The sequence below is a fragment of the Triticum dicoccoides genome, chromosome 1B (assembly GCF_002162155.2).
Source record: "Triticum dicoccoides isolate Atlit2015 ecotype Zavitan chromosome 1B, WEW_v2.0, whole genome shotgun sequence".
Classification (NCBI taxonomy): domain Eukaryota; kingdom Viridiplantae; phylum Streptophyta; class Magnoliopsida; order Poales; family Poaceae; genus Triticum; species Triticum dicoccoides.
Window position 1 is genome coordinate 627,033,886 of NC_041381.1, and position 17,343 is coordinate 627,051,228.

Consider the following 17,343-nt stretch of genomic DNA (forward strand, 5'->3'; position numbering starts at 1 on the left):
ACTTTTGTCCAGAAACCCTAGTTTTTTATGCGATGTTTGACTGCTCGTATCTCCGCAACCGTAGATCCGTTTTAGGCGTATGTTATATCAAAATCTTCGCCTCAACATGTACATCATTTCATTCCATTGCATCATTTGCATTTGAGGTCATCTTGATACCCAAAATGCTGTTAGAAGGAGGCTTCGTGAGTTAAATTGCAGATCCGTTAGTTCATCATGCACTTTTGTCATTTTTGCCATGTTTAATTCGTGCATGATATGCCTGTGCCCCTTTGGGATGTATTGTGAAGCATTTTGTCTTCTTTCCAGAGGTGCCACCCATGCATTTTTAGGATGTGTGTGTTGTCTTGTGCAAGCTTGCGAAGAGAGGTACCTGAGATTGCAGATTTCAGGGACTTAGTGATTTTCACTAAGTCTGGGATATTTTAGTTCATGATGCTACATGTCCAGCTTGTTTCCTAGTGATCCCTGCCTCTTTTGAGGATGATCAGTAAGGGAGTTTTGATATTTATGTCATGCTCTTTCCATCCATGTCTTTGTTGGCATTTGTGGAGTGCTCTAGGTTGACTCATTCGAGCTCAACTTTTGCTTCGTTGTTAATCTGGGCAGATCGTCAACTCGTTTGCAATTTAGCCGATGCTCCCGTTAGTGTTCCTTGCATGCTATGCCTTCGTTCTTGCCATGTGTAGCTAGCACTTTGTGCCTTCTTGCTGGTTATATGATTTCCTTGCCATGACTTGCACCGTAGTGAGTGCATCGAGCTCGTTTACATGCCTTCGTGAGTTAAATTTCAGCATGTCTCAGTTTTCACTAAGTCTGAAAACTGATTGTGTTCGAGCGATGTTCGTGAGCTCGGTAGGGTATTTTGTGAACCCTTTTGGCCCTAGGTCACTTTGGGTGTTTTATTAAGCTTGTTGAATAGCTCCATGCCATGTTCTTACTTGTCATGTTCAGGTTTTCTATCATGTTGTTTTTCTGCTCCGAAGAGAGCATCGTGATCTGAAATTTCAGACTAGTGTTAATTTCACTAAGTCTGAAATCTGTTTTGCATTTGCGTTTTAGCCATGCTTGTTTGAACCTCTTAATGGATGAATTTGCCTATGGCTCAGTGCTAGTGTTTTGTCAACCATCTTGTGTACATCACTGTCATGTATTTTGTTTTCATGTTTGGTGGCTGTAGCATGTTCATTTCGTTGCATTTAGATGCCTACTTGCTGCAAATCGCAGACCGGTGTCATATCTTAAAACGCTTGCCATTTCTAAATCGTAGCTCCGATTCCTTTGATCTTTATATCGTTTTCAAGCGATTTCATCCCCTCTATCCAGTGGCACACTTGGTTTTCCAAGTTGATGCCAGGTTCATGCATTTCCTGTCATATCTTGCATTTTGCATCCCGCATCGCATCCCGCATAGCATATCGTCATTTCATCATATTGCTTGGTCTTGCCCGTGATTGATTGTGTACTTGTTGCTTGTTTGTCTTGTTGGGTAGAGCCGGGAGACGAGTTCGCTACCGAGGAGCCCGTTGAGTTTGCTTGTGAGGATCCAGTCAACTCGGACAACTGTGCAGGCAAGATGATCATACCCTCGAAATCACTACTATCTTTGCTATGCTAGTTTGCTCGCTCTTTTGCTTTGCCACTGCTACGATGCCTACCTTTTTGCTTGTCAGCCTCCCAATTGCCATGTGATCCCCTAACCCACCATTGTCCTAGCAACCGTTGATTGGCTATGTTATCGCTTTGCTCAGCCCTTCTTATAGCGTTGTTAGTTGCAGGTGGAAGATTGGAGCCGTTCCTTGTTGGAACTTTTATTTACTTGTTGGGATATCACAGTATATCTTACTTAATTAACGCATCTATATACTTGGTGAAGGGTGGAAGGCTCGGCCTTATGCCTGGTGTTTTGTTCCACTCTTGCCGCCCTAGTTTCCGTCATATCGGTGTTATGTTCCCGGATTTTGCGTTCCTTACACGGTTGGGCTATTATGGGAACCCCTTGACAGTTCGTCTTAAGTAAAGCTCTTCCAGCAATGCCCAACATTGGTTTTACCATTTGCCACCTAGCCTTTTCTTTCCCTTGGGTTCTGCAGACTCAAGGGTCATCATTATTTTACCCCCCGGGCCAGTGCTCCTCTGAGTGTTGGTCCACCTGTCAGCTACCGGTGGCTACCAGGGGCAACTCTGGGCTGGCCTACCCGTACCTAGGACAATCTGAGTGTGCCCTGAGAAAGAGATATGTGCAGCTCCTATCGGGATTTGTCGGCACATTCGGGCGGTGTTGCTGGTTTAGTTTTACCCTGTCGAAATGTCTTGTTGTACCGGGATACCGAGTCTGATCGGAATGTCTCGGGTGGAGGTCTATTCCTTCGTTGACCGTGAGAGCTTGTCATGGGCTAAGTTGGGACTCCCCTGCAGGGATTGAACTTTCGAAAGCCGTGCCCGCGGTTATGGGCAGATGGGAATTTGTTAACGTCCGGTTGTAGAAAACCCGAAGTTGACCTTGTTAAAATACGTCAACCGCGTGTGTAACCGTGATGGTCTCTTTCCGGCGGGGCCCGGGAAGTGAACACGGTTGTTGGAGTTATGCTTGACGTAGGTAGTCCAGGATCACTTCTTGATCATACTTTTATCGATCGTGCTTCGCCTTCTCTTCTCGCTCTCTTTTGCGTATAAGTTAGCCACCATATATGCTAGTCGCCTGCTGCAGCTCCACCTATATTCGCCTTATCCATTCCCATGAGCTTAAATAGTTTTGATCGCGTGGGTGTGAGATTGCTGAGTCCCTGTGGCTCACAGATATTACAACTCCAGATGCAGGTCCAGGTGTTTCTGCTCCAGTTGACGATTACGAGCTCAAGTGGGAGTTTGATGAGGACTCTCAGCGTTACTATGTGTCTTTTCCGGATGATCAGTAGTGGTGCCTAGTTGGGGTTGTCGATTCAGGACCTTGTCGCATGTTGGGTTCTTTTCTATTTTGGCGCCGTAGTCGGGCCATGAGTGTTTGTTTGATGGATGTTATTTATGCACTCTGATGTGACGTGGCGAGTGTAAGCCAACTATGTTATCTCCCCCTTTTATTATATATTACATGGGATGTTGTAATGACTGCCTGACTTGCGACATTGCTTTCAATGCGGTTATGCCTCTAAGTCATGCCTCGACACGTGGGAGCTATAGCCGCATCGAGGGCGTTACAACAGGGTCAAAACACCGGTAACCACGGTGATCAGATGGGTATCCGAGGAATACGCACGCAACAGAGCGGTGGTCGAGCTTGTGGCGCGCCGTGGATGCCAGGTTGGGAAAACACAAGCACCCGAACACAAGGAGCAGAGAGTAATCAGGCTCGACGCCGAGCAGGAGGGCGTGCGGGGTTCGGGTGGTGGTCGCGCGGCAGGGCCGGCGATTGAGGAGGTAGGTGGCGGTATTGAGCACCTCAGCCGAGAAACGGGCCGGCATGCCGGCGTGAAACAGGAGGGCGTGCACCGCGTCGTTCAGCGTGCGGAGGACCCGTTCAGCTTTGCCGTTTTGTGGGCTTGTGTATGGGCAGGAGAGGCGGAAGTGTGCGCCATGGCGAGCGAGGAAGGAGCGGACAACGGCATTGTCGAATTCGCGGCCGTTGTTGGTCTGAAGCGCGAGGACAGGGAGCTGAAATTGTGTTTGGACGTAGGCAAAGAACTCAAGAAGAATGGCGAAGATGTCCGACTTGTGTTTGAGCGGGAAAGTCCAAGCGTAGTGGGTGAAATCGTCGAGCACAACCAAATAGAATTGATAACCTGAGATGCTTACAACCGGTGAGGTCCATACATCAAGATGCAAGAGCTGAAACGGAAACATGCTGCTACTGCTAGATGACTGAAAAGGTAGACGTTTGTGTTTGCCTAAATGACAAGCGCTACAGACATGAAGACATCATTGTCGGAAGGTACTCGGCGTCGACGTAGACGGCGCGCGCGAGGTGGTTGTCGCGGAAGATGCCATCGACGGCCGTCCACACAGCAAGCACGGTGTCTTCCGGCTGCATGACAGCATCAAGGAGCTCCGGCGAGATGGTGGTGTAGAGCCATGTTGGGGAACGTAGTAATTTCAAAAAAATTCCTACGCACACGCAAGATCATGGTGATGGTATAACAACGAGACGGGAGAGTGTTGTCTACATACCCTCGTAGACCGTAAGTGGAAGCGTTATGACAACGCGGTTGATGTAGTCGTACGTCTTCACGATCCGACCGATCCAAGTACCGAACGTACGGCACCTCCGAGTTCAGCACACGTTCAGCTCGATGACGATCCCTGGGCTCCGATCCAACAAAGCTTTGGGGATGAGTTTCGTCAGCACGACGGCGTGGTGACGATGATGATGTTCTACCGGCGCAGGGCTTCGCCTAAAACTCCGCGACGATATGACCGAGGTGGAATATGATGGAGGGGGGCACCGCACACGGCTAAGAAACGATCCGTAGATCAACTTGTGTGTCTATGGGGTGCCCCCTGCCCCCGTATATAAAGGAGTGGAGGAGGGGAGGGCCGGCCCTCTCTATGGCGCGCCCTAGGGGAGTCCTACTCCCACCGGGAGTAGGATTACCCCTTTCCTAGTCCAACTAGGAATCCTTCCAAGTATTAGGAGTAGGAGACAAGGAAGGGGGAGGGAGAAGGGAAGGAAGGAGGGGGCGCAGCCCCTCCCCTTAGTCCAATTCGGACTAGGCCTTGGGGGGACGCGCGACCTGCCCTAGGCAGCCCCTCTCTCTTTCCCGTATGGCCCAATAAGGCCCAATACTTCTCCCCCGTATTCCCGTAACTCCTCGGTACTCCGAAAAATACCCGAATCACTCGGAACCTTTCCGAACTCTGAATATAGTCGTCCAATACATCGATCTTTACGTCTCGACCATTTCGAGACTCCTCGGCATGTCCCCGATCTCATCCGGGACTCCGAACTCCTTCGGTACATCAAAACTTATAAACTCATAATAAAACTATCATCGTAACGTCAAGCGTGCGGACCCTACGGGTTCGAGAACTATGTAGACATGACCTAGAACTATTCTCGGTCAATAACCAATAGCGGAACCTGGATGCTCATATTGGCTCCTACATATTCTATGAAGATCTTTATCGGTCAAACCGCATAACAACATACTTTGTTCCCTTTGTCATCGGTATGTTACTTACCCGAGATTCGATCGTCGGTATCCAATACCTAGTTCAATCTCGTTACTGGCAAGTCTCTTTACTCGTTACGTAATGCATCATTCCGTAACTAACTCATTAGCTACATTGCTTGCAAGGCTTATAGTGATGTGCATTACCGAGAGGGCCCAGAGATACCTCTCCGATAATCGGAGTGACAAAACATAATATTGAAATACGCCAACCCAACATGTACCTTTGGAGACACCTATAGTACTCCTTTATAATCACCCAGTTACGTTGTGACGTTTGGTAGCACCCAAAGTGTTCCTCCAGTAAACGGGAATTGCATAATCTCATAGTTATAGGAACATGTATAAGTTATGAAGAAAGCAATAACAACATACTAAACGATCAAGTGCTAGGCTAACGGAATGGGTCATGTCAATCACATCATTCTCCTAATGATGTGATCCCGTTAATCAAATGACAACTCATGTCTATGGTTAGGAAATATAACCATCTTCGATTAACGAGCTAGTCAAGTAGAGGCATACTAGTGACATTCTGTTTGTCTATGTATTCACACATGTATTATGTTTCCGGTTAATACAATTCTAGCATGAATAATAAACATTTATCATGATATAAGGAAATAAATAATAACTTTATTATTGCCTCTAGGGCATATTTCCTTCAAGCCAGTGCACCACGACGTGATCCGCCATCAGCCACTCGGGGTCGTCGAGGCGGGAGACCGCTGCGGAGTCGACATGATTGCGCAGACCAAACATGCCGATGACAGTGTCAAAGTGACGGCGCCACTGCGTATAGTTGCAGGCCAGGAGGTCGAGCGTGATCGGCACATGACGGCGAACGTCGACGGTCTGAAGAACCAAGGACGGGAAGAAAGAGGGCGAGGGCGTAGCGGTGACCGCGAGAGCAGGAGGTGGAAGCACTGGAGCGGTGACCAGCGGCGCTGTGGCAGGCGGCGGCGAAGGAGCGCCAGCGGCAGGGACGGGTGGAGCGTTGGCCAGGGGAGCAGTGTCAACGGCGGGGTTGCCGGCGTGCTCCATAGCGGCAGCGGAAGCAAGATCGGCGGAAGCAGGATCGGGGTGGGTATCTGATACCATGTTAACTGAAGATTAGGGAGAGAACTCACACACATCTCATTAGCACATAGGCAGGGGGTATATGTACACTTGCGGAGCCACACCGGCCTAGTGGAGATCATGGGGTGAGCCACTACTCGAGGACGTGCGCCACTAACCTATACAGGGGGCAGCACAGTCAACTGTCATACGTATGTGCGAGGCTATACAAGTGCACATACGGTATACTCTAACACTCTCCATCGCCTCGGTGACCGAGGACGAGCTGAACGCGGAGACGCGCGCCTCCGTCGTGCAGGACAAGCCGCTCGACCAAGCCTATGAGACAGAGGTCGGTCAGGAGGCCGAGGATGTGGCCGCAGCGTCCAAGAAGGTCACCGCCTCTGTCGTCAAACCGGGGGCGGAGAAGAAAGTGGTGAAGAAGAAGGCCCCGGCCTGCTCAGTCTAGGCACGCAAGGCGGCGGAGGCAGAGAAGATCTCCACGGCAGCCGCGGATGCGTCGGCTGATGAGCAAGGCGTCATGGCGGGCCCAGCGCCTGGAGGGCGTCCCAGGAGGAACCGGAAGGCTAACTCCATGTATCCTTCGGATACTTGGGCCCGCTAGAGACTGCATGCATGCATGCGTCTAGCTCCGGTTTTCTTCTTCGAATAAAAACTCGTAGCGAATTCATGTACCGATCTACGCATGCATGCATCGTGCATGCAACTCAGTCAATGTTTTGATTGTGGTACTGGAGCTAGTGATGTTCGATCGTGAATGTCTTCGTGTCTGGTTGATTCGATGTTATGTTTTTGGTTGCTTTGATGTTTTGCTTATTTAGAAGAAGTAAAAAAATATGTTTAGGGCCATGTGAGGAGCTTAAATATTTTTGGTTTCATACCCTCATGGTCTGCGATCATGCTCGGGGCTTCTGGGAAGCAGCTGAAAGATACTTTGACATCACAATACCACAGCTCCACCCTCCGACATGGTCGCGTGACCTTTTAGATCATCGGCTTTTCTGCAAGGATAAAGCTGCTATAATGATCACGGTTATGTGGGCTGTTTGGCACTCAAGAAACAGCTACACACATGATGAAAGAGAATACCAGCCACGACAGTCCATGATTACCATTGAGGAGATTGTTCGATCTTTGGAAATCCCAAGGAAGGACGAAGCTATGGTCATGGTTACTCCAAAATGGCAAGCACCAGAAGAAGGGTGGATTAAATTCAACACAGATGGAGCAACGAATTATGAACGGGGAAGGGGTGGAACGGGGTTTATCGCCCGTGATCACCATGGCTCGATTGTGAGGGTGGGATGCACACGGTATGAGGGTGTCACTGACCCTCTGTCTATCAAGCTCCTCGCGTGTAGAGACGCGCTATCTTTGGCGCTGGGGATGGGACTCCAGCATGTGGTCATCGAGACTGACTGTCAGGAGATACAGCGTCTTTGGGAGATACCACAGAAGTCTGCTGGGTTTCACCTTATGAGAGAGATAAAGGACATGAGTGTTTTGTTTCAGGGATTTCAGCTACGGTTTTCTAGTCGCCATACAAACTTGGTGGCTCACCGCTTAGCTAGGTTGGCTTTACATCATTTTGTTACTCAGCAATTGTATGAAACAATCCCTGGCTGGCTGATTGGTTTCCTACAGTCAGACATGCTAGCGCGTGATGAATAAAGTGCCGATGGGCGTTTAGCTTCAAAAAAAAAACTAAGAGCATCTCCAACAGACGCCGAACGCGGCGCGGGTTTGACGCGGCACGCTGCGTCCGCTCCAGCAGCCGCGCTAAAATGCAGCGCGCGTACCGCTCCAACAGCGCGCAAAAATGCAGCGCGCGCTCGTTCTCCACGGCGGCGGCGGATGCGTCGGCTGATGAGCAAGGCGTCATGGCGGGCCCAGCGCCTGGAGGGCGTCCCAGGAGGAACCGGAAGGCTAACTCCATGTATCCTTCGGATACTTGGGCCCGCTAGAGACTGCATGCATGCATGCGTCTAGCTCCGGTTTTCTTCTTCGAATAAAAACTCGTAGTGAATTCATGTACCGATCTACGCATGCATGCATCGTGCATGCAACTCGGTAAATGTTTTGATTGTGGTTCACGCTGCAGGCGAGGGTGGGAATAAGGTGGTGTTTGTTTCTCTAGTCCTAGGACTTTTTCTAGTCCTTGGGACTTTTTGAAAAAGACTCTCAGGAAGGTGCTTCTAAGGATTTTTAGCAAAAAGTCTCAAAAAAGTCCCAACCTGTTTGGTTTGCTAGGGATTTTTTCTAGTCCCTACACTAAAAAATCCCTGGAAACAAAGACCCTCTAAGTGGGACTAGACTGCCCATCCCACTTAAAACGTATTAGTGGGAGCCCGTTGGATAGAAATAAATTAAGTGGGCTAGCCCCTTTAGTCCACTGAAACCCCACTTTACCCTATTAGCCCGATAGCTTCTCGTGCAGCTCCAGAGGGTGGCGCCACAGCGTACTCCCACCGCTGTCGCCGATTGATGGCAGCCCCGCTGCACGGCCGCCTCTTCCTCCTCGCACCTCGCCACTTCCGGCTCGCACGTAGCCCCTCCCTCTGCCTCACCGCTGTTCCGATAAAGAATCGACGATTCCTTCGCCCCTGGTCGGACGCAATGGGCAGGTAGCCGGTAGCCCCAACCCCAACCCCGACACTTGCTTCGCGATCTGCTCTTGAAATAGGCCGAGGCATCGATAAGCATCTTCCAATGTGTCGATTTGATAGGCAAAACACGTAGCCCCTGGGTTGCAAAGAAGATTCTTCACTTGGTAAGGAGGTCGATGGATTTCTGAATTTCCCTCCCTCGACCAATCGACAGTAGAAACATGATCCAGTACCGTCCTTTGAGTTTGCAGGTTGTGAGCGGCCTGCCCGTGCTGATCGGAGCTTTCAACAGTAGAAACATGATCTAGTAATAGCTCACGAAGATCTTTCAAGTTTTTGTCAGACAAAAAGAGCAAGCCGCCAAAGCTGCCATGGACCGTCATGGAGATGATGATGGGTTGGAGAAGGTGGTGTAAGAAGATGTCGAGGTAGTGGTGGCGTCTGCAGCTTAGGCTTGTGGAAGGGAAGTTGCCATGATCCCATTTAACAAAATTGCTATACACATTCTTTGCTCTACTTAACTGAATCTCAGTCAAGTACTCGCTTACTGTATCTGCATGTGTAGTGTTGTCTCACCTAGCTTCGGCTGTGTAAACTCCCCTCCGATCTGATGGATGCTCTGAACTTCTGAAGTGCGACGTTTTCAGCTGCAAGTGTATTTGTTAAGTGGGAATGTGGGATCCCACTTATTCCCACATAATCTATGCTAGTCTTGATGGGACTTTTCCTATTTTCCACCAAACCATGTTGGGACTATGTGGACTAAGGTGGGATACCCGTGAACAGTCCCACCTGCAGCCATACTTATATTCTTGGCGGAAGGCGTGAGTTCGATCCCACGTACTAGCCCTTATTTTTGCCGTCCTTTCTCATAGTAGATGGGCCGGGTAGGCTGACTGAGGAGGACCACAGAGCAAGCTGGCGCTGAAATTTTCTAGCCACATCGATGTGTCGGGACGAAAGTCTGAGCTGGCTGAGAAGAGCCACAACGTAGGGTTGGCGCTGAACTTTCCGGACGACGGACGGACGAAAATCTGGATTGATTGTGCGGCGAACAGACAAAATTTACGGTTGTAAGAAACATTTCTTCTTTCATTAGTAGGAGTATTAGTTATTATAGATATAGATATAGATATATAGATATAGATATAGATATAGATATAATGTTCTCTGTACTGTTATGATCGTTGAATAGATTACAAATTTTGCTCATAATTTTTTTTATATGTATGGCTAAAAAAAAAGCTATGCATGCGATTCGCAATCGATCATGTGCACTAAAAACAAAAGAAAAAGAATCGATCGAGAGCACGGAGCACAGCCGGCACCCCGTCACCGGCAATCGCGCTCTTTCCACCTGCTGCACCGAACCACCGTCGTCGGCTACTAGTCATAAGTCATACCGCACGCGCGCGCGCGCGGTAGCCCGAGCCCAGTCCACGTCTTCCTTGCTGTTCCGGTGGTTCGCATCGCAACAACTCGGAAGACGGGAAACCTCTGCCGGGCCGAACTGAGCGTCGGTCGGTTGGCTCCGCCGCACGCACACTCCCGGCCTAACTCCAACTAACCACGTGAAAAAATCTACCAACAGTCAACGCGCTTACTGCTGCTGCTTAGCCCTGACAGCGTGGACCTGTGCCTGCCAAACCGAAAGCGACTCGTCGTCAAGCCATCCCTTATAACACAGCGCAGCGGCCTTCCCTAATTTTCAGCCACCTACCTACCCGCGCGCACAAGCCGCGAGCGAGACACCCAACCACCTCCGCCGGCGCCGGCCACGGTCGCCAATGGAGCACTACGAGAGGCTCGAGAAGATCGGCGAGGGCGCCTCGGGCGTCGTCTACAAGGCCCGGGACCGCCGCACCGGCGCCACCGTCGCCGTCAAGCGCCTCCGCGGCGGCGGCTTCGGCGACCACGACGGCAGCCGGCTCTCCGAGGACCTCCTCCGCGAGGCGGCGTGCCTCGAGGCCTGCCGCGGCCACCCGTCCGTCGTCGAGCTGCGGGCCGCGCACCGCGACGGCGCAGGCGGCGCGTTCCTCGTGATGGAGTACGTCGGGCCGAGCGTGGCGCAGGTCATGCGGGAGCGCGGCCGGCCGTTCCCGGAGGCCGACGCGCGCCGGCTCATGCGGCAGCTCCTGGACGGCGCCCGGGCCATGCACGACCTCGGGGTGCTGCACCGCGACCTCAAGCCGGACAACGTCCTCGTCGACGCCCACGGCGACCTCAAGATCTGCGACTTCGGTATGTCCCGCTTCGCGGCCGGAGGTGCCGCGACGCCGCCCTACACGTCGCCCGTGGTGACGCTGTGGTACCGCGCGCCGGAGCTCCTCCTTGGGTCGACGGAGTACGACGCGCGGGTGGACACGTGGGCGCTCGGGTGCATCATGGCCGAGCTGCTCGCCGGCGCGCCGCTGCTGCCCGGGAGGTCGGAGATGGACCAGCTGAACAGGGTGTTCGACACGGTCGGGGCGGACGACATGACGGACTGGCCCGGCTTCTGCCGGCTCCCGCGCGCCGGCTCGCCGCTCTGCCAGCGCAGCAGGCCGCCCAGCCGGCTCCGGGAGATGTTCCCGTCACTGTCCGCCGCGGGCTTCGACGTCCTCAGCGGGCTGCTGGCCTGCAGGCCGGACAGGAGGCTCACCGCCGCGGAGGCGCTCCGGCGGCCCTGGTTCACGGACGTCGAGTCGGCCGACGCTGACCAGCCTCTCAACGCATGCGGCGGGCGCTTCACGGCGCGCGTCGGTGGCGTTGCTGACGCGATCGTTGTATAGAAAGCTCTAGATTCGTCATGATTCAACATTCTTTTAATCGGCTGAAGATTCGCTGGAGTGGCAGGCAGAGTGTACAGTTTTGGTGGCGGCTTGGTGGCTCCTGTCCTCTGCGTTGTTGCACTGTCGTCGTCAGTTCCGTTAAGGTCGGTGGGATAGCTGGTGAAGTGGCACGGGTTCCTCGAGGGTCCTGCTGATTAGTTCATCATATTTTTTCCTCCTCTTGTTTAAGTTGTCCTTGCAAGCAATCGCAGCGAGCATCTTGTGATACTGTAAACAAAGCAATACAATAGTGGCAAAGCTCCCATGGACGAATCGCCATTAATTAGCCTTCGTGTACCTCACGTCCGTAAAAAACTGTCCTGGTTGCTTCAAATCTGTCCGAATTTCAGAAGCTGCGAGCATACACCCAGACTGGTAGCTACACCCAAACACCACGCGCGCGCACAGATGGTACTTGCCGACAAGAATGAATTGTCGGAAACCTAGTAGGCCAGAGCGTCAGGCTCTGAGTCTCAGCGATGGTCCTGCCTGTGCTGTTCAGAGACGTCGGCCGTCGGTGTGGCCATCGGGACACCGCCCACGTCTCCCGTTCCATCCCGGCTCAAGTTGGTCCCAGTGCTGAAAAATGAAGCTGTACTAGACGCCAAACCCGCCATGTGTGGCGACCGTGCCTCACGTGTGATCCCAGCGAGCCAACGTGGAAACCGCGCGCGACTTCCACGAGCACGCCGCCTCGTGGCCTCGTCAACGGCGTCGGCCCAAATCTGTTTTGACCTTGTTTGCAAGTTAAGCACAATCTGACCCGCGTTTGCAAAAATTTCTTCATTTGACATTTTTCCTATCGCAGGGTCGATGACAGTAGGGTATAATTGCCTATCGGTGCTCTGGAGGTAGGATATTTATCCACGTCAGCGCAGCTAACGGCCCAATCGCCTTGCCGTCAATCCTATCACCGAGGCCCTCGGCGGTAGCCAGTTATGGTGATAAGGTTTGGACAGTTCTTCACCGCTCTTGTCGATCGAGATGACTCTATGATGAGAGAAGTAAGCTCTTTTGATTCCTCCAATTAGTTTTTAGTCAAATAGCCTCTAGTTTTGACGCATTTTATGACACTAGGTGAACCCTAGTTCATCTTTTAGTTTGAACTTTTTTGTAACTAAATTTATTTAGAATGGATGTGTGTATCAATGGATGGACATATGGATGCCTGGATGACTGGGTGGATACATGGATATATGTTGGATGTGTGCATGAATGAATGGGTATAGGTGAACCCTCATCTTGTAGTATTGATGTGATTGGTATTGATATATTTAGAATGGATATACATATGCACATTTGGTATTGCTATATTTACAATGAATTCATATGTATTATGCATATACTTAGAAAGATAAATGTGTGGAGGCATATATTTAGAACGATGAATGAATGTAGACGAAATAATGCTAATGAATGAATGTAGATCAAAGTTGGACTAGATGTTTTCTTCAATTTGGACCATGTTTTTCAGTTTGTTGTCAAAAAATTAACTTGAATTGGCAATTGTTTTGGCAGGATCCTTGATCAAAACATCGACACTCGGTACACTATGCTTGACCCTGCCTTCTACAATTGTCATCGTGCACGCTATATCGAGAATGGAGTGGTAATAAGCGATGCTCATGATCAAATTCTTGCAAAAAAAAATGGCGCACCGTCAACTTGTCAAGTTCCCCTGTGATGTGTTCGGTGGCGCCAGAATCTGTGTACCAATTCGTGTCAATCCAGTAGGAGTTGGTGATGAGGTTGGCCTTCTTCTTTTCTTCATGGTCCTCCTCATAGCGGTGCCAGCAAAGCCTTTTGTGCCGCTGGCGTGATACTTGTAGCATATTTGGCACTCAAGATAGTCTCCCTCATGTTGTTGTTGTTGTTATTGTTGTTGTTTTTGTTGTTGTTGTTGTTGCTGCTGCTGCTGTTGTGGTGGTTGTCGTTGGCGTTGCTGATAGCCGCCACCGCTGCGAGTAGGAGAGGGAGAGGCACGATCACCACGACCGCATCCTCTATTCCCTCGCTCGTGACCTCCTCTAGCCCGGGACTACCCGCGCCCTCTATACACGACGTTTGTAGATGAGCGGAAACCGAAAGGTCCATCGCCCAACATCTCCATTCTCCGGTCGAACGCAGAAATCTGCGAGAAATGATCATCAGCGGTGATGGAGTTATTGATGGTGCCGACTACTACAACGACGGGATCGTAATCCCGATCAAGCCCGGCGAGGATGTAGTCAGCCATCTCGCCATCTCTTACTGGACAACCAGCCGCTGCAAGCTCGTCTCCAAGACTCTTCATCTTGGCGATGAAGGAGTTGCTTGACATGTTGCCCTTCTTGGTGTTGGAGATGGCTATCCTCAGATTTGTTATCCGAGATTGAGAGTCCACAGCGAATAGTATGGTAAGAGCACCTACAGCCATACCCCTCAAACACGTCTCAAAAAACCGGGCAGGCAGGCCGGTCACTGACCGATGACAAAAAATTGACACAGCCGGAGCTCTCAAACCACGGACAAACGCCCAGGCTGACCGGCACCCCTCATATCCAGCCCAAATATAGGGCGGATATGAGGCGGCCCGGGCGCGTCTGCCATGTTGTTGGGCCTCCAAGCGCAGAGTTTTGTAGGACAGTAGCAAATTTCCCTCAAGTGGATGACCTAAGGTTTATCAATCCGTGGGAGGCGTAGGATGAAGATGGTCTCTCTCAAACAACCCCGCAACCAAATAACAAAGAGTCTCTTGTGTCCCCAACACACCCAATACTATGGTAAATTGTATAGGTGCATTAGTTCGGCGAAGAGATGGTGATACAAGTGCAATATAGATGGTAGATATAGGTTTTTGTAATCTAAAAATATAAAACAGCAAGGTAGCAAGTAACAAAAGTGAGCGAAAATGGTATTGCAATGCTTGGAAACAAGGCCTAGGGTTCATACTTTCACTAGTGCAAGTTCTCTCAACAATGATAACATAATTAGATCATATAACAATCCCTCAACGTGCGACAAAGAATCACTCCAAAGTCACTAATAGCGGAAAACAAACAAAGAGATTATTGTAGGGTACGAAACCACCTCAAAGTTTTTCTTTCTGATCGATCTATTGGGTTATTCCTATAAGTGCCACAAACAGGCCTAGAGTTTGTACTGAAATAACACCTTAAGATACACATCAACCAAAACCCTAATGTTACCTAGGCACTCCATTATCACCAGGAGTACTCGCGAGTTTGATTATACGATATGCATCACACAATCTCAGATTCATCTATTCAAACCAACGCAAAGAACTTCAAAGAGTTCCCCAAAGATTCTATCGGAGAGTCAAGACGAAAACGTGTGCCAACCCCTATGCATAAGTTCACAAGGTCACGGAACCCGCAAGTTGATCACCAAAAAATACATCAAGTGGTTCACGTGAATATCCCATTGTCACCACAGATATTCATATGCAAGACATACATCAAGTGTTCTCAAATCCTTAGAGACTGAATTTGATAAGATAATTTCAAAGGGAAAACTCAATTCATCACAAGAAGGTAGAGGGGGAGAAACACCATATGATCCAACTATAATAGCAAAGCTCGTGGTACATCAAGATTGTGCAAAATCAAGAACACGAGAGAGAGAGAGAGAGAGAGAGAGAGAGAGAGAGAGAGGGATCAAACACATAGCTACTGGTACATACCCTCATCCCCGAGGGTGAACTACTCCCTCCTCGTCATGGAGACCGCCGAGATGATGAAGATGGCCACCGGTGATAGTTTTCCCCTCCGGCAGGGTGCCGGAACAGGGACCCGATTGGTTTTTGGTGGCTACAGCGGCTTTCAGCGGCGGAACTCCCGATCTAGGTTTATTTCTAGGGGTTTCTATATTTATAGGATTTTTTGGCGTCAAAAGTCAGGGGGGTCCATGAGGATCCCATAAGACCGGAGGGCACGACCTCGGGGTGGGGGTGGGGGGGCGCCCTCCACCCTTGTGGAGGCCTCATGGGTCTTCTGGTCCAACTCTTTTGCTTCAAGGGCTTCTTCTGGTCCATAAAAAATCACCGTAAATTTTCAGGTCATTTGGACTCCGTTTGGTATTCCTTTTCTGTAAAACTCAAAACAAGGAAAAAACATAAACTCGCACTCGGCTCTAGGTTAATAGGTTAGTCCCAAAAATAATATAAAATAGCATATAAATGCATATAAAACATCCAAGATGGATAATATAATAGCATGGAATAATCAAAAATTATAGATACGTTGGAGACATATCAAGCATCCCCAAGCTTAATTCCTGCTCGTCCCCGAGTAGGTAAATGATAAAAATAGAATTTTTGATGTGGAATGCTACCTAACATATTTATCAATGTAATCTTCTCTATTGTGGGAAGAATATTCAGATCCATAAGATTCAAAATAAAAGTTTAATATTGACATAAAAACAATAATACTGCAAGCATACTAATAAAGCAATAATGTCTTCTCAAAATAACATGGCCAAAGAAAGTTATCCCTACAAAATCATATGGTCTGGCTATGCTCCATCTTCATCACACGAAGTATTAAATCATGCACAACCCCGATGACAAGCCAAGCAATTGTTTCATACTTTTGATATGTTCAAACCTTTTCAACTTTCACGCAATACATGAGCATGAGCTATGGACATAACACTATAGGTGGAGTAGAATATGGTGGTTGTGGAGAAGACAAAAAGAAGGACATAGTCTCACATCAACTAGGCGTATCAACGGGCTATGGAGATGCCCATCAATAGATATCAATGTGAGTGAGTAGGGATTGTCATGCAATGGATGCACTAGAGCTATAAGTTTATGAAAGCTCAAAAGAAAACTAAGGCCCAGTTCTTTTCAGGCAAGATTCTACAGAATCAGGATTCTGAAAAATTCTCCCAGAATCAGCTTCTTCCAGAATCTGTCGTCGAGTTCTTTTCAGAGATTGTAGTTTGAGATTCTAGAACCTATTGTGTGTTGAAATGTTTGTACTACCCATAGACAGAATTTGTTTGATGAAATGTTAACACTTTGTTGTTTCTAACAGTAACGAAAGTGAATTAAGAATGCCATAAAAAGTACTAAATATTACAATAGATTTAAAGTTTTTTTCATTACAGAAAGTCCATAACCGTGAGTGTCGGCATCGAACTTTGAGGGACGGGGCGGACTGAGGGGCGAGGAGGAGCTGAGGAGGGAAGCTGGCCGGCGGGGGCGGCGACGACTTGGCCTGGCCGGCGGCGGCGCGTCAACCCTAGCTGCTGCCGCGAAGCTGACGGGGCGGGGCGAACTACAGGGCGGGAAGGATGGGGCGGACCGGGCGGGGGCGGCTGGCCGGCGGGGGCGGGGGCAGCCTGGCCGGCGAGGGAGGGGGCGGCCTGGCTGGGGGCGGGCTGGACGGCGGGGGCAGGGGCGGCTTGAAGCTCGGCTGCTCTGCTGCCCCGATGCGGTGCGGGAACTGGGACACGAGCGAGTGGTCGGTTGCGTCCGCTCGTTTTCGGGGTCTTGGGCTGGACTGCGGGGTGGCATTTTGACCGTAAATACGTGATACAATAGGGGTACATCTATACTTCAAAACGTTTTCTTTGGTGGGACTTGCCAGAATCTTGAGATTGTGGGAGAAACCAGGTATATTGGGATTTTGGAATTGCACTAGGATTCTGGATAATCCGGTTGAGATTTTGGAA

The 17,343-nt window shown here is 49.9% G+C and overlaps 1 protein-coding gene across 1 annotated transcript; it reads left to right on the forward strand.

Annotated features, from left to right (window-relative positions):
- Nucleotides 1-10,584: 10,584 nt before the first annotated feature.
- LOC119349211 (putative cyclin-dependent kinase F-2) lies at nt 10,585-11,932 on the forward strand. The gene has a single exon (XM_037617243.1). The coding sequence runs from the start codon at nt 10,639-10,641 to the stop codon at nt 11,620-11,622; it is 984 nt and encodes a 327-aa protein (XP_037473140.1). The 5' UTR covers nt 10,585-10,638; the 3' UTR covers nt 11,623-11,932.
- The last annotated feature ends 5,411 nt before the right edge of the window (nt 11,933-17,343 follow it).